General features: G+C 34.1%; 1 protein-coding gene across 2 annotated transcripts; it reads left to right on the top strand.

Moving 5' to 3' along the window:
- The first annotated feature begins 1,786 nt into the window (after positions 1-1,786).
- LOC129254853 (derlin-2-like) lies at positions 1,787-19,016 on the top strand. Of its 2 annotated transcripts, XM_064109027.1 has the most exons (8): positions 2,052-2,206; positions 3,993-4,129; positions 5,114-5,226; positions 6,218-6,283; positions 7,535-7,702; positions 10,891-11,086; positions 14,434-14,524; positions 15,389-19,016. In XM_064109027.1, the coding sequence occupies exons 3-8, from the start codon at positions 5,140-5,142 to the stop codon at positions 15,522-15,524; spliced, it is 744 nt and encodes a 247-aa protein (XP_063965097.1). In that variant the 5' UTR covers positions 2,052-2,206; positions 3,993-4,129; positions 5,114-5,139; the 3' UTR covers positions 15,525-19,016. The 2 variants fall into 2 exon arrangements, with proteins under 2 accessions (XP_054749363.1, XP_063965097.1); XM_054893388.2 differs by lacking the exon at positions 3,993-4,129 and having other exon boundaries at positions 1,787-2,206.
- The last annotated feature ends 6,903 nt before the right edge of the window (positions 19,017-25,919 follow it).

Genomic DNA, 25,919 nt, shown 5'->3' with positions numbered 1-25,919 from the left:
CAAGGCTTAATTGTCAGTATATCATCGAGGATCTAGATCTGGTACAGTTACATAAACTGAACTTTTTGAAATCTTGAAATCTACGCTGAAAAATGTTCACACTGAAGATCACCAACACAGATAGGCACACGTGGGACAGTGTATTATTATTGCTAAAATAAAGACCCGACGGAAGTGACCGAATCCGCGCTTATTTTGCTTATTTCTCAGCAATCACACAATTTCTTCCAGAATCCTTTGGCACATATTTTTTATTCATACAAACAGACACTTAGGTGGTCATTATATTAGATTCTGTAAAAAGTCATTTTTAGATCGTTACCAAAACTGGAATTTATCTTTAAGTATTGTCTAAACCCAATGATTTCTAACGAAATATATCATAGCTTGTGTCATAAAGGTGATGAATGCAGCCTTTTAAAAATGAAAAATGGCCGCCGTAGTCCCTTATCTTAATATGTAAAATTTGATTGGGGAAAGATAATTTCCACAAAGAAACATATTGCAGCCATTTTGACATTTAAATATAGCATTTATCACCTAAATAACATAAGAAATGATCTATTTGGTTACAAAATCATATTTTCAGACGATATTTCACTCATACATGCAACACCATTTAGTCAAGCAAAGCCAAATTCTGTTAAAATTATATGTTCCCATTCACAAAGTACATAATAGGCCTACTGTTAGGGCCTGTAGCGGCCATTTTGACTTTCAAAATACATTATTTATCACCTACCTGGCAGAATGAATGATATATCTTGTTAGGAATTATGTTTTCAGACAATATTTTACTCTTAAATCACAATTATATGCATGTTATGGTGCTGACTCATGTGAAAATTGGTTTCCCAGATCGATTGTACATAATACAGTCAATGTCTTTTAGCGGCCATTTTGAAAGTCAAAATACAATATTTAACACAAATATGAAACCCGAATAATATATTTCGTTGCAAATTATATTTGAAGACAGTATTCCACTAATTTACCACAAAAAATACGTTTTAGTGCTCACCTTGTGATTGTTTTTGTCCTCTCTCACATCGTAGATCATAATTTTAGGGCCTTTGGCGGTCATATTAAATATCAGAATACAGGGTTTATCACATACATGGCATGTTAAATGATAAATTTCGTTAACAAAAATGTTTTTAGTCAGTATTCCACTCGTTTATCTCAACAAAATGCATTTTAGTGCTCACTCTTGTGATTTTTTTGTGTCACCATTGTACATAATAGTGTTAGGGCTTTTGAAGGCCATTTTGAATATCAAAATACAGGATTTATCACATAACTGACATAACAAATGATATATATCGTTAGCAATCATGTTTACAGACATTGCTTCACTCATAGATCATAATTACTTGCATTTCAGTGCTCAATTTTGTAAAAATTAATTTTCCTCATTCATATTGTACAGGGGTCTATGATGGCGGCCATTTTGATATCAAGAAAATAAATATTTTGACACAAATCATTTTTTCAGATATTATTTCACTCCGGCAGCACAATTGCATGTACTTTAAAGCCAATGTGTGGACAATTTTATAATTTTCATGGGTAATTTGAATATTTTGGCGGCCATATTGGATTTTGCCAATTTGCAGAAAATGCTCAAGGTTACACGAGTGGCATCATTCAGATTCGGAATCAGCACCCTCGAATTGACAAGAAACCATAAAAAAACATTGTATATATAAAAAAACAAGGTTCGACCCCTTCTATCCTGGACTATCACGGAATTTCCGTGGAGGTCTTCCGTATCTGAACGTGCTCTGTCATTTATTGTACCTGCAAGTATTCACTAAAGGGAAAAAAATGTTCCGTGCTTGTATTCTTCAAAAAAATATATAAGAAACTTTTGTCAGCCTTTTTTTTTTTAATTTGTATTTATTTATTTTTTATTCGATTTCTTAAATTTTGTAACTATGTACCGTAAGTGAAGTATCATTAATCATTAAATGTGCTCAGACGGACACTTATCACTTTCGAGCAAGGTGATTAATTGAATTGCTTACTTCACCGATTTGGATCAGCTGCGTAAAGCTGACGTGTGTGTACGAGACTTAAGGCCTAGCCTACTTCTGTGCTGTGTTAACAAGCTAGCTACGCCGACTGAATTTTATTTAGGCCTAGTTTAGAGTTTAAACAAAACTCCAAATTCAAGCCAGTGCCAGTAGTAGTCCAGTTTAAAATTGTAAGTTGATCTAACGTTATTAATGTAGAGCTCTGTTTCGTCTTTCAACATTAACTATGAATATGACTGCGATTAACAACATAGGCTAATTGTTTTGCTTTTTGTTTCAGTTTTTCACCATGGTCCAAGACTCCAGTCCATGTTCACCGTATCACTATCAGTTTCAGAGTCGATTCTCCACTCAGTTGATTCATGAACAGTTGAATGAAGTTCAATCAACTTCCATACTTCATCAGTTAGTTAGGCAACCATGACAAGACAGTCACTGTGTGCCTTAGACAGCTGGCAGCCGTCCGTTTCGAGGAGTTTTTAAACTTTTTTTTTTTTTTAGAGTGAAGCCAACGGAGTTCAGCTGAACAACCAACATAACAGAGACCGAAGCTTTTGGTCTATGTGTGCCTGTGACTGAGTTGAGTTGAGACTGAGCTTAGCCTTAGACGTAGCTAGACTAGACCTGAGCCGAGTATTATGAAAGAGAGACACGAATCAAATAATGAGTCTAACTTTGCTTCAATTACTTTTTAGTAATTGGGATGGTCTGGGCTGAGAATATCTAACGTTGGATCCAGATCTAGATATAATCTGGACTCTATGTCATGATGTGGCTGACCATGATTTGGCACATTTTGAAAAAAAAGTTGGTTTTCAATCTAAAAATTACAGTTCACACAAAATTAATCAAAATCATAAATACCAGATGGAAGGCAAGATCCCAAAGGCAAAGTCAAATTCGCTTGATGGAATTATAAAGTAGGTCAAGGTTTGCACTCGTATCGCGATCTCAAAACTCCATGGCGATCGACTAGTGCGCACTTGGCTGAAAAAGTGTCATAAAAAGTGTGACCTTAATTTGCACACGATCGTTTTGCAAAGCTTTAAAAAAGTAATCAAGCAGACAAAGGTAAGATAATTATATCAGATGGAGGTTAAAATGCCATAAATTTGGTTGGTATCACATTTTACTTATTTGGAGACCTCTCCTTGCAAACTGACGATTTCTTGATGCTTGCCAAAAAGTTTAGATTTTCTCGGAGCGTACGCTAAAAGTAACAAAATTCGCCAATGTTTTGCCAATGTCTTTACAATTTGAGACCTTCAAGAATATTATCATACTGAGTAATTTTGGGTCGCTTTTTCTGTTGGTGATATCACTTTTTCAAGATGTTAATTAGATATTCGACTGCACAAAATCAGGTAAACTGCGAATTAAGTACACACCACCATAAATAAATAGAGTAAAATTCACAGAGCAAAATGCTGAAAATTTCATCAAAATCAGATAACAAATTATAAAGACTTTAAAGTTATTGAATTTTTAAGTAAACCATTAATTTGTGAAAATAGTTATATGCACATCATCATGAATATTCATTAGGTGGGCTGATGATGTCACATCCCCACTTTCCCTTTTCCTTATGTCATTACATGAAATCATAATTGTTTCATTTTTTCATACGTGTGAATAATGTGTCTCCTTTATAATGAAATAGTTGCAGCAATGAATATCTAATGCACTAAATCAGTTGTCCAATTTTTTTAAGTTCTTGGTAAATTTGTTTTTAATAAACCTAATTTCATATAATAAAATACAAAAGAACAAGTGGGGATATGACATCATCAATTTGCTCATTGAATATTCATGATGACATGCCGAGAACTGTTTCACCAGAATAATGTAAATCTTTAAAATGCCATAACTTTGGTATTCCTTGTCCGGTTTTGGTCAAATTTTCAGTGTTTTGTTTGTCTCATTTTTCTCTATCTGTTTAAATCATATAATTTTCAGCCTGGAGTATCCCTTTAAGTCTGGTGAGTGGTGTTGCCATGCCTGTTGAGTGTTAGTGCACAGACACAGTGATGTTCGTGTAGGGTAGGCTCCACTTCACTACCGCTACACTAGGCTACACCTACCCGAACATCAAGGTACAAAACTCCGAGTGACAAAGGTGTGATTTAATGTGTATAAAACGTGAAACTCGTGCAACAACACAACCTTTAAAAACAATAAAAACTAATATTCCTACATTTCACAAAGTTTCACTTTTCCACGCTTCTATCAGTCTCAAAATCGTTGATTTAGAGCCAGTAACAGTTTCCTCACACGTATTAATTCACTGCCGATTTTAAAACATCGCAGTTGCGCATGCGGGGAAATCGCAGCTCAATTCAAGAAAATTCATGATGGGACTATATAGTTCGGGATCGTTTCGCATAACTTGCATCAGATCTCGATAGTTCAGATTTTGATAGTTTAGATTCTCCTATAAGAAAGATGTGTAAGATTTTTTTTGTTTTTGGGGGCTAATTATGATCACCCTCTGTATTTATGAACTTCCATATGAGTTATAAAAGAAAGTTTTGATCCAGATTTAAAATAGAGCCAATATAAATTTTTGGATAATGTCATATGTCAAATGGAATCGCCCTTATTCTTGGAAGACAAAATCTTCATCATGCAAAATTTGTGTCATCCACTTCTCCTTAATCAAATTTTCATGATAATAAGGAGACATTTAATTCTGCTTTTGAAATGTGAGAGATGGATCCAAAAGATTAAAAACACAAAATGCGTCCAATAAACAGTGATGGACGAAAATATGTTCTTGTGACGTGACATAATGGAATGAAATATTCGAGGCCTCGACAGTAAGACTATCTTGTGTAGATTTAGGCCCTGTTAGAAGAGATAACAATCAGTGTTTGTAATTTTTTTGTAAATAACCCATGTTTTAATTGTCTCTAATCATTTAATCTCCTTTCTTTCAGGGACCATAGATATTTACTTTTCTTACCGTCATTATTTTTCTTCACAATGTTAGAGAGTTATTTTCAAGCAGAGGTACCTGTATCATTTCCTTAACTTTGAATTAGTGAAATCTGTATCTAAATTCTTCTGTTTGTTTTCAGGTAAAGGTTAAGAAAAACACATCGCAATGCAAACCGTTCAACAGGAGTACATGCAGACTCCTCCTATTACAAGACTATATTGTACATCATGTGTACTCACAACATTAGCTGTGGTACGTATTCATATACATAACTTTGTTTAGAAATTCTGATTCATTATTGATTTTCCCTTTATTCTTATTTGGGGGGGGGGGGGAGGAGCAGGCCAAAAAAAATATATAATTTTTTTAGTTTTTTGGGGCTACTTTTCACAACCTACTATCTAAATCAGCAACATTTAAGCTTTAACATTACAGTGAATAGGGATTTTTCAGGGCTCTTTTCTATTTTTCAGGGCTCTCACTTGAGCATTTTCATTGGCAAAATCACCCCAAGCCCTTATGTATTTTTTTTTTTTTTGGGGGGGTGGGGGGAGGAGGGGAGATGAGTACCAGTTTCAATTTTAAATTGAATGTATTCTTTGGTATCCTATTTCATCATATTACATTGCACTTGTCAAACAAAAATTAGAATCCCTCATTTTCTGCAATATACTTAAAACTGAAAATTTTTGGAATAAAGGACAAACATGAAATTTCATACCAGACACCATTTTTCAGGCAAACATAAAACTGGATCACACATTTCTAGGGGAAAAAAGTCAAAGCAAAATCAAATTATTTTTTGTTTTGATTTATTTTATTTGTCACTAGTGGCAAAACTGAAAAATCTGTCTATCAAACCTATTTGCAGTGTTTAGCATGTGCTTGCCTAACCCAGGGAGCTCCCGCCCGCTGCGCGGGCTGGAGCCCAGGGGCTTACCGTGTATTTGACCATACTCACGGGACTAGGGTGATTTATGGTCTAAATATTTCTCCAAATGAATTGTGAAAACAGAAAGTATACAATTACCACGATTATATGGATGAAGGTCTAACGAGTGGCAGTTTCCTGACATCTGGGCACAGACTGGAACCTCAAAAAACGAAAAGTTCTCTCCTTCTACCCCAGTCTCGATCGGCCATTTTGTTACGATTTTTAACCATAGTGGTTCAGGGAATTGATATTTTATTTACTACAATTAACTACTATTAATCTGTATTCTTTGTGTTCTTGCTTTGGCAGCAACTGGATATTTTATCACCATTTCAGTTATACTTCAACCCTGATCTCATTTTTAACCATTTTGAGGTAAGAAAGATATATTTTATTCTTGTCAAAGGTGTTATGTTGTTATATAGTCTCACTATTAACAAACTCTGATTAACTGCTTTTCTTTTGTTCTCAATTGTATTAGCTTGTTTTATTCGCTTTACATTTTTGACTGAAGTTTTCCTATCCAAAACAAATTTTCAGCTAACAGCAATCATATGATAACTTTAGAAAGATAAGGTTGGTATATACGAGTTGAGTTGTAAATATACTCAATTTTCAAGCTATTCAACCCTCAGAGGGGATGATTTCCTGGTATTGCAATGCAGTTTGCTCCACATTTTTTTTAATACAAAAGACATTTTACATAGGACTGTACAGAGCTTTTCTCTTATGACCAAAAATGATTATTGAATTGTTCCCTGTCTTGAGACAAAGGGGTTTGATGCAAAGGTCTGGTATCTAGGAATTGCATTACTGATTTCATTGATAAGTAATAAACTAGTTTGTAGTTCCATTCTCTTCATGATCAGAAGAATACATACATAATTTGTATGGCATGGTGGTTTAATGTTCAATAAGATAATGTAAGCACCAAATTTGTTATCTTGATTATTGTGCTTTTCATTAGATCCACTGGAAAGCAAAAATGCGTCCATTAGCGACTGGTATTTAACAGCTGACAACACATAGTATTTTACAGCAAAAGCTAGTGCAGCAAACAACTTTATAAAGCATTCATAGATATGCTTTTCTAGTTACCTGGTCTCTGCAATTTCTGTATCCTGCTATGTCAAGTATGCTTACATACATTGTTGACAGAAAGTGAAGGTCATTTGAACAATCTTGCCCATGAGGTCACTACAAACTTGCTTATTCAGAAATACATTCCAAAGTTGATTTGTGATGCATTCTTTCATGATAAAATGCCAGCTCTTTTGTTTTCACTCTCAGTCAAATTCCACTATATCATTGATCCACATTCCTATCACAGGCTTTTGCCCTTGCTGAATATGTAAGCAGATACACTGCTCTGATTCTAAAAAGAGTCTGCAATTAAACTTCATTGCGACTACACCTACATTTTCTGTGACTCCTCTTTGAGTTCTATTCACAAGGTGTAGTTGGAATTAATCATTCTTACAATTCCTATGTTTATTTCAAACTTTTAAATGCTAATATTGTGTGAATCAACAGTTTATTGTTCAAGATTATCCATTGTTAAGTTGATGAAATCAATTGTCCTGTCTATGATGCATTCTGTTAATTTATAATTGTTTTTTATTTCAGGTATGGAGGCTTATAACAAACTTCATGTACTTTGGAGCAATAGGCTTCAATTTTCTCTTCAACATGATATTCACCTACCGATACTGTCGCATGCTAGAGGAGGGTTCGTTCCGTGGACGCACTGCAGACTTTTTCTTCATGTTTCTGTTTGGAGGCACCCTGATGACTGTATCCTTTTAGCAATGTTTAGTGATTTGTAGAGCTCTATGTATTATGTATTTATTTATTTTATTTTATGTATCTATCTAATCTATCTATAATATAATGTATTTGATTTCATTTACCCAGGGTATTCAGTCAGACTGCAGGTCCCAAGAAAGTGGCTTCTTTCATCCAAGTGACATTCATGACTTGAGATGTTTTGCATATTTAATGAGCTTGATGCGGACCAAAACACCTCTTTTCATTCGGTCATTGCTGCTCTAATTGTGCATCAAATTTCATGAATTTGGTACCATTGTAAAGAAGAAGAATCATTCTTTCAGGTCATGTGTTTGGATTTATACAAAGATTTTGTAATATAGGTTAAAATTTTAATCTAAAATATGCTACAAAATAAATATTTTCACCTGACAAAAGCTGCTATTTTCACACTTTACTTTTGTTTGAGCCCAAATGATTTTTATATCATGATAAAGCTGAATATGTATGCTTTAAAATGATATAGGTTTCAAAATAAGAATTGGTTTAATCGGGTCAAGATCACACTTTTCATTTGCCAGGTACATAAAGCAGCTTGAAAACAAGAATACTGCTCTCTGATTGGTCAAAGAGACCACACAATGGCAAATTCCAACGGTTCCAGTGCCTGGGTTCGTGGGAAGGTCACACTTCCCATGTGGTAATCTCCTCAAATACCCCGCGCCTGTTGTTCTGTGAACCTTATCCAGCCGATCAGAACTCTGGATTTCTTGCAAGTGCAAAATTTCAGAAATCTCGTCTTGTACCTTGGTGGGAAAAGTGCCATCTTGACCCAATTAAAAGGTGCCGCATATCAAGATTGGCATTGTGAGAAAGTACAGAAGTTCAGCTTTATGGTGATATAGATATCATTGAGGCTCAAAATAAAAAGTTTTGCACAATTTGCAAAAGAAAACAGAGGAAGAAAATTCAGTTTTAAGGCACATTTTCAGGCCAGAAATTTACTTATTTAACAAAATATTGTATACAAAATAAATGACCAATATGAAAGAGTAACTTTTACTCTATCTGATGGTTTAATAATATATCATTTAACTTGAGGTTGATACAGGTAAATTCTTAGAGAAAGAAAATCTCACGAATCACGAGATTTTGCAAGGAGGAGGATTCAGCCACGAGATGATTTGGATGAATCTGGCCTTTTTGCACATTAGCATAGGGACCTGCGGTCTGACTGTATTATCGTCAGTGGACTAAGCACTGTAATATCTTTGTTTTGATCTCTTTGGTCCTCAAATAGAGTTGTCACATGTTATTCAATACGGAGGAACGTCTTTTTTTATTAATATTTTTATCCATAAAAAATTTTTACTATGAATTCTTAAGAAGAAAAAAAACTGTTCATAAAGCTATGGCGGGTAAGACAAACCATTGGTTGAACTTGACTTGGCATACTCTCACTGGAAATACTTAACGTTTTGTTATTGTGAATTGCTTAAAGCTTCTTATTACAGGAAGGGGCAAGAGTTCCAAATGCACCCCCACTAAAAATGGAAGAAAAAAAACATAATCATAAAATAGTATTATTTAGCAGGAGAATTGGTAAAATTTGGAATACACAGTTATACAGAATTTTTTCACTGACGTATGTATTATACAGTGAATAACTCTTAACTCATCTGCATCTTGTACAAAGGGTTCAAACAGATTTTCCCTATTGTGTGGTCGCCTTAATTTTTATATACATAGATCTACATAGAGGGAACTAATGATAAAATAGGAAAACATTTTGAAATAAACAGTTAAACTCACATTGAGGTCTGTACAAATCCGCTGCATCATCAACAAAGGTTTGGAACAAGTCTTCTCCTCTGTGAGCTTGCTTCCACATATACTCAGTTGTCTCTTTATTTGCCACCAAAGATTTTCAATGTTATTGGTGTATTCCTTAGGGATAGGGTCCACAAAATGAAGAGAGTGATTAACACTAAGAAGAGTGAAACCGGCACTGCCGAGCTGATCGTATGCTTTCCAACAATCTGAAATTATTGTGGTACCTGCTTTGATGTGCTTTTTGATAAGCGGCTCAAGTGTCGCCCTGTCCCTCTTGTTTTCTGGAAGTGCAATCAGGAAAACTTCCTTTGTCTCCCGGCAAATACCACCGAAGACCCACTGGCCTTCAACCACTCAGCCGCGATGATATTTGCGTTTTCCAAACTTGGACTCGTCGATTTCTACTGTTTTTCCTGGGCCTCCAATTGCTTGGTCGAAGTGCAATTTGTTTAACACAGCCCACTGGCAAACTTCTCTACAATAGTTGTAGTAATCGCTTACTGTTTCTTTCGAAATGCTGATTACTTGTTTGCTGTGTGATGAAGATGAAGAATCTAGTCCAGAAAGAGATGGGGATACTAAAGAAGTTGAGGCACAAGTTGAAGAAGTAGAGGATGAAGTCAAAAGAAGCAGCAAAGGCAGAAGTCAAAGCAGTTGCTGAGGCAAGAATGGTGGCACTTAAATCCGAAGACTCAGAATTGGATTCAGTGTCACTTTCAGATTTGCTGTCTGCAGACTCAGTGTTGCTATCTGCTAATGATATTGAGGTTTTGCGTATTGCTTGTTGATAAGATACTTTTTGGGTAAAACATATTGACCGTCAAAAACTGACGTTGCTGTGGTCAAACTAAGTATTTTTTCCTGATTGACACCTGATTTCTCCTTCGACTCGAGCTCTTCTTACACAGCTGTCTATTGCACTGAAATCTCTGTTTGTCTTTTCCCCTTCCTGATCGTTGAATCGGTAATGAAAAATAAGAAGAAATACAAATTTTATATTTTGTATTTTTAACATATTCGGCTCACAAATTTCAAGTAGTCTACAACATCTAATTAATCAAATTAACGTATACATACCGTGTATATCCTATCGATGTCGTATCTGCAGTTCGGACATTTGACTTCAATTAGACTGTGACTCTACTTTCCGTACAAAAGTAAGAATACTTTGAGCTATAGAAAATATGTTATTGTATAAATCAGGGCCCATTCTAGACAATATACTTTTTGTGCATATTTTGGGGCCATGTTATGTTGTAAGGTCCCGGCCCATTTACGATGATTTTCCCCTTTTTTAAAATTTCTATATGGCATCTTTGATTATAAATTCCATGACACGATCATGTTTGAATTTCATACTATTTCCTTGACTATAAGTCCAGATTATAGCTCTGTTTGTCAACCTAGTGTTTCTTGGTCAGGCTTTCACCATCATGCTGGTCTATGTATGGAGTAGGAGGAACCCCTACATTAGGATGAACTTCTTTGGTTTGATGAACTTTCCTGCACCTTACCTACCATGGGTTCTTCTGGGTTTCTCTGTCCTTCTAGGAAATTCAATCATTGTCGATCTAATAGGTAAGTTTTGACATTATTGGGCCAGCCTGTTTTTCATCTCTCCTTGAGGAGAACTGATTTATGAAATTATAGGGGAATCTTCTATGGATTGGATGATTTTTTTTCTTGGAAATTGTTTCAAGTTCCAGTCTATTCAATTTTCTCCTTAACATCAATGACAATCATACAAATCAATCTATATAATAAATTTATATACCATACAATATTATGAACTCAATAAGTAGACAGAATGACAGCCATAGAAATTAATATGCAATATAAAACAAAAAAGAAGTTTATTATAACAAATCAGTTTTTTTGTCCGAATACAAGCCCTCACATTCATTTTTAGACAATAGATTAGGCGATTTTGTATCCCCGATTCTAGGGGATTTTCAGGCTTCTGATAAGATCTGGCTGATATTTCTATTCATTTGTCAGATTTTCTTTTACCCCATCTTCTGTGGGTTCTCCTTGGCTTCTCTGTACTGTTAAGAAGCTTCATTTCAGATTCTTGTGTCTTGATGCTTAGTTGTTTGTCTGTGAGGTATATACCTTTTGTCAGCTCTTTCGGCAAGAGTTCCATATGCTCCCCCTACTATTAAAAAAAATAACACCTAGATTTACTTAGTGGGGCAACAGTTAAAAAGTATTTTAAAAGAGTTATACTCAATATTTCTTTCATGAATGTGTTCATTATGGAATCTTACAGTATTCGTCGCTTCTGATATTCAAACGTTCTCAAGGATTCAAAACATATTTGATACATTTCACACAAATATAAACAAGACACAAAAGAGTTAAATAACACCAGTATTCATATTTTCTGATGGAAAACACATGAATATGTATATACAAACACATTACACAAATTTTGTGCAGTCCGATGAAAACTGTCATTCTCCCACCAATGCTGTTAGAACCTCTCTAGGGGATGTGATGTCGGATTGATGTCGAGTGAGGAGGCACAGGAGATATCCGCTATCACTGAGCAGGTAGTCGGAGCTTTCTTGGAGTACCTTACTTGTTGCATTTATTTGCCATATGGTCTCATGAGGAGCCTGATACTTCAAATACTTATATATATATGTAGTTGTTGGCTCTCCTTGCAAATGATCAGGAGACATCTGAATATTGTTTATTGTCCAGTTTGCCATCAAGCACCACGTTGTTGGAGAGGTCGTTGGTAATACAGATGTTGTAGAGCACAGTTGTGCACATTCTGTTGGGTGAAAACTGCAGTCCTCCGCCACTATTGTCAATCTATCAGAAACAGGATTTTATTACTCCAAATGATCTCTCTATAGCACAATGTCCCCTTTGATGTTGGTTGTATCTCTCTTCAGGACGCGATGTCTGGTTAAGGATAGGTGTGAGCAGATGAGGACACCAGGGATATCTGCTGTCACCAAGCAGGTAGTCGGACCCTCTTTCATATATGTCGCTTGCAGCAGAATTCCGCCAGATGAATGAATCGTGGGAAGATCCTGAATGTCTGGCGCACACATCAAGAAATCTCTTGGGGGCATCACATATACATTGCACGTTTATGGAGTGGAAGTTCTTCCAATTGACAAACAGATGCTTGTCAGTTGTGGGGGATTTGATGTGAACAAGAGTGCAATCAATTGCTCCTACTAAATTTGGTATTCCACAAAGTTCATATAAGAAAGGTTTGATTTGGAAAATTTCTTTTCTCTTAGGAATTCCCACATAGTCATTAGCTCTCCTTGCCAGTGATAGTGATCTAGAAACATCTCGTACCGAGCGGCTGACAGATGCCTTGCTTACCTAACCCCTGGAGATCTCCTGTCACGGCCTGAAAACTGCCTGTTGCGTAGTATCTGAGGGCAACAGTGACTTGGATGGAGACAAGCAAGGCCCGGAAGAGTGGTCTCCTTTAATTCCACATTTAAGAGTTCACAGACATTTAGAACTAGGTGTCTCGAAAGTCGGTATTTTGAAATGCGTTCATCGCCGTAAACATCTAAAGGGTTCGTCTTATCTTTGAATATTCTCTGGCGCCTTGTATTCTGCCATATGAATGATATGTGAGATGATCCTGGATAACAAGCTCATAGATATCTCATGTTTGCATTTCATAACATTCACTGGGTGAAAGTTGTCCTGTTCTCATAGATGTTGATCAACTGACAGTGCTTGCAGTTGATTTCATTTTGACATAAAATCTCAGATAAAAATACACATACACTATAAGCACATTAAAAACATATTGAAAAGCTGTAGTTCCTGAGGATAAGTAAATTTGAATAACAGCTAATCAGTTAAGATTATTTTACTACAAAGACAATGACATACAAATAAACATTCTAATATGCACCCATAACCATGCAACATGGTTATAACCTATTGCCCCTACAATGTTTAAACCTAAATCAAATGATCAGTGAATGATGAGTTTAAGAAAGTAATCTCTGTTTTAGATATATCCTGATTTGCTTGCATTGTCATGGTGGAGACTCGTCTTGGGCAGTGGGACTATCATATTTATTGCTTACTTCTTGATATGAACATAATTATGAAAAGAGGAAATTTGAAAAATAAAAAGCAATAAGCTATAAAAAAGCTGTAGTTCCTCATTACAATTAAAGCGAAATAACAGTTCAGATCAGTCAAGAATGTTGTGTAATCAAAAACTTATAAAAAAACACTTCCATATGTGCACTCATTAATATGCATCATGGGTATAATCTATTGCCCATTTGATATTTACATCTTAAATTCAACAACAGTCAGTGAATGAACGTTTGAGTTCTAGAAAGGCATCTCTTTTGTTGGGGATATTTATGTCCTTGTTTGCTAGCCTTGCCAATGAGACACATCTGGAATGGTAGGATGCCTCAATCACTCCTTGGTAATCTCTGTTATCTGCATGGTAGAAACCAGTTGCAGAGAATCAAATTTCCATGGTGACTTGGATAGCTACAGGCAAAGCCCAAGCCTGATGACTTTCATGCTTCCAAGTTTACATCCAAGATTTGACATGATTATAAAAAATGTTGTCTTTGAAGGTGAAACCTTGTGAAGAATTATTGTATTTCTCAAGACTTGTTCTGTTCTTTGATATTGTCTGTCGCAAGTAGTTTGTGATAATAGGCCAAGTATATCTTGCTATTTAATGATCTCATTTCAAGTGAGTTACTTGAACAGACGTTACATTGCATAGGTTGAACATTTACATATTTTACAATTTACAAATATAGTACATACAACAGATGACCTGAAACATAGGCTAAGAAGGAGATAGCATATGAAATAACTTGTATACCTTAGAGACTTTTTATGCAGTATAAGAAAATTGGAACGTTGCTTTTTCAGATTGTTTGTTTTGATTCATTTATCCCCAGGTATGGTTGTTGGTCATATATACTACTTCTTAGAAGATGTATTTCCAACTCAGAGAGGGGGCTTCAAACTTCTCAAAACACCTGGTATACTGTAAGTACATATATATTTTCAAATAATTTCTCTTTCCCCAAAGTCAATGATTAATTATGCAATAAATAGGATTTTATAAATGGACTAACTGCAATTAATGTTACTCATGATAAAATCACAATATAGAATATTCTCTGAATCTTTATTATCTCTTAAGATTTTTCTATCTACATTTATTATTTCTAATCCTATTTCCTTAAATCTTGTTTCCTTTCAATTTGTGTGTCATACCTTGGTGAGTGCATATTTTGAAGCTTGGTAATGAATGCCAGAAATAGAAAAATGAATTGTGTATTGCATGGATAACTATTGCGTTTCATAAAAACTGATTTTAAAATTGAAGAAAGTACTCTTTTTGGTCACTTGTCTTTGGTAAGATGTTAATCCACATATTAGCTGTTAAAACATTGTATCTCAAAATTTTAAAGCTACAGGAGAGCTAAAAAAGAAAAAAAGAAAGTTGTATTTTACAGTCATATAAGTAACACAACCTTCCTTTGCCAAGAATAAGTTCTCTACATGAATTAGGTGACAATTTTCATGCAATGCAAAGATGCTACCTTGCCATAATTAAAAAACAGTTGTTTCTGAGCTGTCACCTTTTTTCTTTCCAATTTGAGAAAGGTTTTACCAGCCCACTAACAATATATCACTGTAAACCCAGGTGTAATGGGTACTGGCAAGAATGAATTCATTGAATTCTGTTACCTCTATATAGTTGCCCAGCTATGCTCTGTGATATTGGAGTGCTTCGATCACTATGTTGTGTGGTTGTGTTCTGTATGAATATTCATTGTTAGTGGTATTATATATCTTGTGTTATATTGAAGCATTTATTTGCACATTCATTTGTATTTTCCGTAGAAAAACACTTTTGGACACTGCACCTGAGGATCCTAACTATAACCCCCTTCCTGAAGAGGAACGACCAGGAGGATATGACTGGGGTGAGGACCAGAGACCACAAGACCAACCAGAAGAGAACCAGGACCAGCACTGACGTAGGCCTGGACTAGCTCTATATGATGGAGGACTAGTATTATTTTAACCCACTGACTATTGGGTCTTGATGACACCTGTTTGAAGCAAAATAGAATGAAAGGACTCGGTGGTGAATAGGTTATTGCCTTAGCTGAAGAGGTCATACATGGTAAAGGATTGAATTTGACCCTGATAGAAAGCATACTAGGATCTTAATGAAAGTTTAAGGTTTTCAACGGTCTGGAATCCTGATCTAAACAAAGAATGAGAAATACGTGTACCAGAGAGAAAATGCCTTGGAAGCTATTCCTTGGCAAGACTTAATGATTAAGTCAACTAATTTCAGATTAAATGCTCTTAAAATGAAATACCAGCAGCATAATATTAACAGTAAACTAAGAATTATACGACATACTTCAACCTACCTGAAACATTTGGTCTCCTGAAACCACCTTCCATAGATTCTGCAAGTGCACTCTAAGCAGTATTCATCAGTGGAAGGACATTGTATGCTCTTTGTATACAATGGAAGTAGTTAATGTTAGAAATCTGGCTCCTGTTTCATGAAAAAGACCATTAAAGGTAATTCTACCGGTGATACTATTTTTCATCGCAACATCACTCAGCAGCCAATTAAAATCACAGTTTCCATTGATTTTACCATTGATAGCAAGGTTTACATCAGTGGTAGGTTTTAATGCAATGGTGTATATGGTTTTTGTGCTTCCAATCATTTAAGTATTAGATTAAGAGGAAAATACAAACTAAAGTTGCATTCTAACAACAGACTGTCATCTTTACTACCGTATTTCAAAGAAGTTCGAAAAGCAGTGGATGAAAGCTCTTTTGTTAGAAAATAGACATCTTTCAAAACAAAAACGTTGAATAGGGCATAAGGTGAGTTTTTCAACATGAGATCGCAGAACCATGATCACTGAAATCACTTGAATGCTGCAGTGATGTCAATCATGATTTCATGACATCATTATAATGGTCTTCTCTATGTTGGCCTGTACTTCCAGGCTCAAGCTGCTGTGCAGTAATATTACAGGAAATAGAAGAATGGCAGTTGATGTAAAAAAGGCTTTTTAACACTTTCCAGCAGTAACTATGTTAGTGATTTGATTCATGATATATGTTTGTAATTTAAGCTTAAGAAAATTGCTTGAACACAGCATTATAGAGAGATACTCCATATTGGAAATAAATTCAGATTAAGAAAATGAGAATAAGGCATGGAAGAGAGAGTAATACAGAAATGATGAAAAAGTTTCAGAGATACATTAGGCAGAGAAGAAGTAAACTAGAGATCAAATACATGAAGATGACTTAAAAATGATCTGATCAACAATTGAATATACAAACACTAAAACATGGCTACTTGAAATGGGGAAGATTTTATTAGTTCTAAAAAAGGAATCCTGTAAAAGATTTGGTTGAGGATGGGAGATGTTGAGTTTAAGAAATAAGAGACATCTTGTGATAGGAGACAATTAAAGGGCCCTCAGTGATAACATTTTGTAAACTTAAGAGGCTACCTTGTTGAAAAAGAACAAAATGTTTGCAAATTTGCATTCTTATAAAGAGCATTTACTAATTGAAAGTTTTGACAATTTTTGTCTAAGTTTATAGTACTGAATAATTTATACATATTGAAACTTAAATATTCATCTCCTACCATAAAAGTAGAATATCAAAGTTGCAATAATCAAAGGTACTGCAGATAATCTTCAAATGCTGGATATAGATTTTTTTGTAAGTTCTGGTTAGTAAGGGAAAGTATTTTATCATCAAAGTTTTCCATAACTTAGAGTCGACTTAATGTACAATGTATGAGAAGAATGTGGCCATATAGATGGAGGTGGATGGGTCTAGATCACATGTATAAATTTAGTAACTTCTTTTTGTTGCCATGTTGAATTACATTAAATCATGTGCTTCATTTTCTTTTTGATATTCTTCTATGTTGAAGTACTAGTAGATGGGTGTAAGTAATTCTTAATTCTACAAAAATTATCCTTGCATTTAATCAACAGTTAGCTACTTTCTTCAGGGATCCAATTCATAGAGTTCAGCTATTGTAACTTGTCATCATGCCAACTACCATGGTAACGTGTCTTAGCAGCCAATCACAATCAAGGTTTCCATGGAATTTACAATAATTGCAATTAATTGTAAGTCTTTATGAAATGGGCCCCAGCCCCATGTGTTCAAGCATTTTGTAGCATGAGATTAATTGACTGTGGGATGTCTCTGCAAATTTTATCATGCATCTAGCCAAAATGAACTTCTGGCCTCAATGTCAAGGTGGATTTCAGAAGAAAAAAAAGAGAAACATTTTATAATGAAGATTGGGCAGAAATCCCCAAAGATTTATTTATTGTTTAATTGTATGGTGTCACATGCATAAAGAAGAAGCTCCACCACATGTCCTTTAACAAATCTTCTATAAATTGCCCAACATGAATTTGTGGTTTGTGATGGTCAAATATTATTTTTTTTTGTAAGTGTGTATGAAATAATGATTAATAATACATGACATTCATGTATACAGGAGCTGCTCGCTTGTGACATCACATTAAAACTTTGAGTTGATAACTCTTGTTATTCTAAGTTTGATTTTCGTCAAAACAGTCAATGTTATTCTCATGTTTTTTGTTTCTTTTCATTAAAACCATTTGAATGTCAGGGTGGACTTCCTCCTTCATAAATCACTGTTTAAGTGATTCAGAATTCATCTACTAGTATTTGCTTATAAGTTAAACTTGTAAAGACATATTTTAGATTATCAGACCCTTTGTAGTATTCACCTGAACTGCTACAATGTTTTGATTATAATTGAATCTATTTGTGATATCCATAATGTATTTTTTTCATTCTTGTGTATTATTGTAGAGTTCTTAAAGACTTTTTATAAAGTAAGTGATATTAAGCGCTATAGAAGCAAATGTAATTGGTATTATATCATAATTTTATAAAAGCAGCAAGGAAATAGAGAATTCAGTGTTAAAAGGTATCTGGGTTGTTCCAAAGTAGTTATTTATTCTACAACTGATAAACTGACCATTAGTACTATAATGGTATACACTTATACTCATACTAGTTATAGGGTCATTGCTGCTTACTGGTCCCTATAATTTCCAGCAGAGATTGTATTTTATTATATTTCATGTGGGAAAAGGGAGATACATGACCAGGTCTTGCCTGTCTCCTAAAATTGTTCAAATATATTTAATAATTTGCTGGTCTGAAGTTCCAAGTTTTATAATAAATTTATTGCTTCAAGCAATGTTAATGTTTTCTTAAGAAATTTGTATTTGCCCTTTCTTAATTACTGTATTTGGCATTCATGAATGAATGTTTCTTTGTCCACTCTATACAGATAACCTGCTTATGAAATAAATACAATTGTCATTATTGGGGTTAAGATTTAAAAAAAAATAGGCTACAACAGAGCACTGTATGTATATCATTAAAACTAAAAGTATAATTTGCTCAATTGAAAATTAAACTTTTTTAGTGCTAATTTTGTAATGTTGATAAAAGGATATGACCCACCACACACACCCCAACAAAAAGAATTAGGAATGTTTGGAGTAATTTTCACAAGGTAGAGAGTTTGTTGGTGGATTCAGAAAGGGAGCACTTGAGAGATAAAAAATAGAGAAAGGAGGGGAAAGAATACAATGCTATGGTGAAGATGGAAAAAGTGTGAGAGAATGAATGAGAGAAAAAGGAGATAGAGAGGGAGTGAAATAATATTTAAAAAAAAGAATTACACTGTACAGGGAAGGGATTAAAAAAAGTGGTTGAAAGAAAATTCAAATCTTGAATGGTTATGAAAAGTAGGGGTTGGGGTAGCCACCCTAAATACTCATTTATGATAATTTATCTGAACCACTTCCTAAAAGCCTAGAACATGCAGGTTATGAATAGGTTTTTCCTAATTGAAAATCATTTTAGGCTCGTTATTTGTAAATAATTTGTCAAAGTATTGAATTGTAAGATTTTTTGAAAAGCTGTACATCACAAGCATTCCTTCAGACATGACCCTCTCCCTTAGCCTGTTTTACAAAATTCAGAATTCAATGTGGGGAATCCCCCCCCCCCCCCATTGCCACCAGTGCTCCTGATACATGTGTGAATGAGTAATATTTAGAATAGATGAATAAAATGAGTATTCTGCCTTTCCAGAATTTGCCTTATCATTTTTCTTGTAAAATTACCTTTCATGACAAACAACATTTGATTCGATCACAAAAATATTTTCATATGTTGTATTTATAAATACATCCTTGCAATTTAGCTTTATTTAGTTATCTAAATTTCAAGTTGTTTTCGAAATTTGCCCTTATCTCATTTATAACTCATAAAAAGAAGCCATATGAGAAAACTGATATTCTTAGATTCCTGATTACCACGAAGCACCATAGAATAACAATCACCAGGGGGCGTTTCATAAAGCTGTTCGTAAGTTAAGAACGACATTAAGAACGACTGGTGATCCTTTCTTGTGGTAAATGATGTTCACAATTAGGTGACTGGTTCACCAGTTGTTCTTAAAGTCACACTGAACTTACGAACAGCTTTCTGAAACACCCACCAGGCCTTCCAAGGGAAAGGACAAAACTTGGGAGAAAATTATAGGGAAAAATTGAAGATAGATCTGATATGCACCGGTTCATTCCATTTAGATTTATCCAATTCCATACCCCTTGTACCTTGTAGTTCCATTCCCTGAAGTCCTCCACCTGCAGGAAGGGTAACTCAGGGCTGACGAGAGTGGGAGTATTATTGCCCCCTCCCCCTTATGGTTGCATTTTAGTTCAAGATCAGACAGGGAGATATCTATCATAGGAAAAACAAAAATCGCAGATGAAGAAATATTTTCCCCACATTTCTCCAAGTGCTCCACCTATTGGCAAGGATATGTAATGAAACACCTCTTGTTTTATCATCTCTCTCTGTGCCACCCTTGCTATCTACCTATACTCTCTTTCTCTCCCCTCCCCCTCCCCTCCATCCACACCAATAACTTGCACCCTCCTCATCTACCCTGATTCTCTCTTGTGCACTGTTTCTTTCCCTCTCTCTCATTCACTTTTTTTCTCTCCCTCCTTTGCAATCCTTCTCACCCTTTCATCAATCTTTATTCACTTTTCACGCCCCTCCCCCATCTCTCTATTTCTGTCTTATTCCTCATATGATCTGACTTCCCTGCTTTAAGGTTTTCTAAATCATCTATTACTCACTTATTTTCTCCCCTTTCTCCAAAATCCATTTACCTTTAAATTTCTCAATACCTATCAAAGCCACTAAAGAGAAAATCAAAGACACCTCACTATGTTAGATTTTCATACAGTACTTTTTTAATTCGATCATTTGGTAATATATAATATATATAATAGATATTCTGAGCACTGAGTTGACGCTACATAATAGTTGTGATAGTACAGTACATATGTAGCCTAAACCTATTTTTTATCTAGTATTCCCTCTTACTTTGCATTATATCATATATATATCAAAGAATAAACAACTAAACATAATAAATAATCATAAGACGCTAGAAGCTGTCATTGCAAGATTAACAAGTCTTACCAAAATGCACGCTTTGAAGTATAAAATGGCTACATAGATGAGGTGGAGTAACTTTCATAGTACAATATGTTTCATTTTTATGTTTTGTGACCTTAGAAAAAGTAGATCAACATCGCAATTTATATACATATATATACTTTGCAGTAGACTAGCATATATAATGTACACACGATATGAACAGAACAAAACAAGAACTTTACGTAACACTTGATGGTACAAACATAGATGTCATCTATTTTTCATGATGTAATAATGTTTTCTCTGTATAGATTTTTCATTTCATTTTACTACAATGCATTACAAATAAGACATATAGAGCAAGACATTTCAGCTACTGCGCATAACAATTTCAAAATGTAACTATAACATGGCAAAAAGAAGAGAAAAAAATCAAACTTTGTGAGAAGGAAGATTGCAGTAGTTGCGTGTAAGTTCAATAAAACTATTGAGTTGAAAATGTCACTTTTCTCACAAAAATGATGAGGTATTAAGTACTTATCAGATGAATTTTTTATTAAATTTGAAGCTGGCTTTCTCGTTAACTAAATGAGCTGCGTTGTAAAAGTAATGACATATTCATTTCTTATATATGAGACTGAGAATAGCATAAGAATAATTTTATTGAACTTGTTCTTAAAATTGATACACTTGAGTTCCAATCAATACTGTAATAAATGAATTTGAACTAATTGGTCCCTTTTACATAACATTTTAACAAATACACCTCAATGTAATTGGCAAAGCTTCTCTAATTTAGGCAAGTAAAAATAACAAATCATATAAATCATACATGTACATACCGGTAATAAATCATATTTTTCTTGCAACACGAAATGTTTTCATGTCTTCAACAAGGATATAATTATCAATTCTATTTTAAAAAAACAAACACAAATCTGCATGATTACCTCAATATTTTTTTGTAGTTTGAAACTGGAAGTAAAATAGGAAACATCGCTAACATGCACTTCTAAAAGTCTGGAATAAAACTAAAAATTTGGTCTTCAACAAAAGTTCCTCACAAAGACATACCTAGAAAAATAAAATCATCCACTGCTATATAAAAAATGAACAAATCAGAAACTAATTTTTGCAAAAAAAATTGCAGTATTCAGTGATTAAATGTGGGAATGTCATGAATTGGCAAATGACAAGAACATCTAGAGATGGACATTGTTGTATATATGTGAGTATGGGGTGTTTTAATGTGCGAGGTATGTATTCATATGACTTGTCTATATACATTGCTTCATATACTTAGGTAACACATCATCATGATACCTTCATACATGATGAAGTGAAAAGCAGGCTATAGTCCTGAACTTCCAAAACATGAAACAATCAGATGAGCATTACAAGAAGCTCAGTAAAAGCTTGTATATCCATGACAGTATGCAGTGCCCCCCCCCCCAAGAAATTTTGAAAACGTACATTTTTTTTACTGAAAATGTTTACAAAATTCACCAAAAATGTGCACGAAATCATTCAAATTTACATTTAAAAAATGCAAAACGCCCAAATGACAGACTCTGATGCTTCATTCCCTCACTTTCAAGTTTCAAATGTTTCCACATCCTGCCCCCCCCCCCCCGAAAGAAAATTTCTATGTACGGCCTTAAGTACATCAGTGCCAAGCCATAAATACAATCGTTAGAGCAGGTTTTTTTTTGTTAGTACCTTTGTTCAAAATGCCAGAAAATATTAAAATGGCCCAGTACCCAAGACATATCTTGATACCTTACAATAAGTTTTTGAAATTCAACTATTAAAAAAGTCGAGGTGTCGTGGCCGACTGGTCTAAGGCGCCTGACTACACCATGTAAGTCAGGGGTTCAATTCCCAGCATGCCCCTAGTCCTCCAAGGCATTTTTATCCACATTGCTCTTTTATCTTGAATCAAAAAAAGTGAAAATGCTTTGTGCATTGATAAAAACGTGTGCACATTTTTTTTAATTTCTTTAAAACTATTCAACAAAGGAAAAATGGAAACAAAATGTCCCATTTAATCACACAATTTTCTCATTAGTGCTACCATACCACTAATTACATGCTTGAAAAACACATCTTTGGTTGCATGACAATAAGAAACACCACATTAAATTCTTTGCCCATATAACACAAAACCAAACTAAATCAGAAATAATAACACCCAGAGCAACAAATCAAATACCGGTAATGATTCTTTTTTAGATAGATTTGCACCACTAATATATCTTTGTATACAAGATAAACTATTACACTGTTAAAATATTTTACATACAAAAAAATCCAAATATTCTCTAATAAGTTGTCTTCTCTTAACATATTTTCTTACTTCTTTTTTTTCACAAAATAAACCATTCCAAACTTTATATAATATTTTTTTACAAGTCTTAAAACACATATTCCCTAAAGAGTACCAAAGTGTGGTATCTTCTATTTTCTTTTTTGTGCATTGCAGCACTTTCTTGACTTCATTTGAATAGAGCATGATCAAAAAATGATCCTCGCACTAGATTTGACATGATATTGGTTCCTAGTGGGCCAAAGTATGGCCAAATTTGGAACCGAACCAAGTTACACTGATTTCATTGGGGCCAAGTTGTCATTCACAGAGTCACATATTGGGACCCCATTGACTGACTCCCACCAAATTATGGTTATTGATGTTGTTTATCATGCTCCACGGAAAGGTGGTCTAAAAAACAGTGAAATGCAAAATTTTTTGTGACGGCATCACTTCGGTTCTGCAATTCATGATCCAATTTGTTCTCCATTTGCAATAAAATTTGAACTAGTTTAACCAATGTTTTTCCATTTTCCCCTGCCATAATTATCAGACATTGTTAGGTTATTATCTCCACCAAATTCAGATCTAGATACATAATTCTTTATGAAAGTGCGAGGATAAAGAAAATGAAGAAAAACAACAACTACAGGCTGTTAAAATTAAGAATACCTCAATCAGATCTGATGAATATAGAATTATTTAATGTAATCAAAGTGATTTATTTAGAATTTTATAATTGTATTTACAATGATCTATTCTGTAAATAGGCAACAGTTACTTGCTCGCTCTAAAGATTTGAATGCAATCAGAAGTAGCCTTAGATTTGTAACTGTTGATTTGCGCGTATGCATGCAGCTGCTATCATTCCTTCTCATGACACCCCCCCCCCCTTCCTCACGGCAGTTCTGGGCCAATTTATCAACCTCTCAAGTCTATGATACATTCCCAAGAAATAAAGATCTTACGTGATTCTGTTACTTCATCACAATACTCTGAGTATAGTACGTGCCGCTGAAAAATTATGCTTATAAACACAATAGTTACAGACTTAATCCCTTCCGCGCAGCTGAATTTATGGTGCACTCTAAAACTGTGTCCTTACAAAATCTAAAGCAAATTCGCAAACAGTGGGTGAGATGAGAGAAAGCGAGTCATAATATCAAGATGCTATGTCACAGAATCTGAGATGCAAATCTAATGCTATAAGAGGCAAGAACAAGGCTCAATGCCCTTCCTCTAATGTAAGTAATCTGAAATACTTTTTACTCTCATTTTAATATGCCTGATATGTGTATGTATAAACATCAAATTTGATCATTCATTTTATATATCTGTATGGCTTTATTCTAACTAATGATGGGCGTAATGAATTAATCGAAGTGAATTAAAATTACTCTCAATCACTTTGATTACTACATTTCTCATTTTATCCCTTGATAGTGTATATACTGTAGTAGACTGTTTATTTATAATTTATTCTTGCCATTCAGTTGTACATTTCAATTAAAACACATCATTAATGTTGTTATTGAGATTCATTTTCCACATTCTTAATTTCATTTCTGATCAAACAAGACTAAGTTACAAGAACTTTAATATTTCAACTTTCTCTCATAGAAGATAAGCATCACAGGAATTACTGCATTATTTTGATGTGCCTCTTACATCTTAAAAACAAAATAATATAAGAGCTTCTTATCTAACAAAGATCATTTGATTTCAAATTTTTCAATAAAAAATAAATTAAGAAATATAAAAACAAAATTAAACAAAGCAATAATTATGATACAATCTATTTCAATCATCATCTTAAAACTTGAAGAATTTCAATAAAATCTAAGCATACTGAATAGCCCCCGGCTATGGCTATCTGTCTGTATCGATACAATTAAGATATTTCAAATATTTCAATCAAATGAAAAGACAATTTTAGGGTATTACCATATCTGTTTAATGTATATTTTTTAGATGCATTGTTGTAAATAGTTTGTATTTGACATAACAATGCATATGAGCGAGTGAATTTCACTCTACTTAACACAAAGAAATTTTTCTGCAAGATATACAATCTATGTATCTTGCTTATGCACAATAATATATCTATATATTTCTAATAACATGAACATTGAATAAGATCTAATTCAAATGACATAATAAAATAAAACTAAAATGAAACTAAATCAAATTTTGAGCTGTTTAAGGTGGCAAGCTGGATAATGTATCTCATCAAGTAAATATATATATGCAACAAAATACTACCCATATCAACACAGTAGTATAATTCATTGTTAGTACATATGGTTAGTACAAGTTTAGTATTTCATCAATATATCAAAATATTTAAAGCAATTCCTTGACAAAGCAATCAGCAACAATTTGGTCCATCAAAATTTCCCAAATATACTAAAAACCCATCACATTTATTTGAAGTTGTTTGATCTATATGCTGCCATAAAAAATGGTTTATGATAGGTGTAGGGGAATTCATTTCCCTTTCAACAAATTCTAATAAGATCTATTGCAATATAAATATAGACATGCAAA

This window comes from Lytechinus pictus, chromosome 2, assembly GCF_037042905.1.
Source record: "Lytechinus pictus isolate F3 Inbred chromosome 2, Lp3.0, whole genome shotgun sequence".
Lineage (NCBI taxonomy): Eukaryota > Metazoa > Echinodermata > Echinoidea > Temnopleuroida > Toxopneustidae > Lytechinus > Lytechinus pictus.
This window is presented reverse-complemented; position numbering and strand designations above follow the sequence as displayed.

What these genes read in the sequence shown, in the direction of transcription:
- LOC129254853 (XM_054893388.2), top strand. Translation starts at nt 5,140, where the DNA reads ATGCAAACCGTTCAACAGGAGTACATGCAGACTCCTCCTATTACAAGA. An exon ending in TCATTTTTAACCATTTTGAG is followed by an intron (nt 6,284 to 7,534) that starts GTAAGAAAGATA and finishes TTTTTATTTCAG; the next exon opens with GTATGGAGGCTTATAACAAA. An exon ending in CTCAAAACACCTGGTATACT is followed by an intron (nt 14,525 to 15,388) that starts GTAAGTACATAT and finishes TATTTTCCGTAG; the next exon opens with AAAAACACTTTTGGACACTG.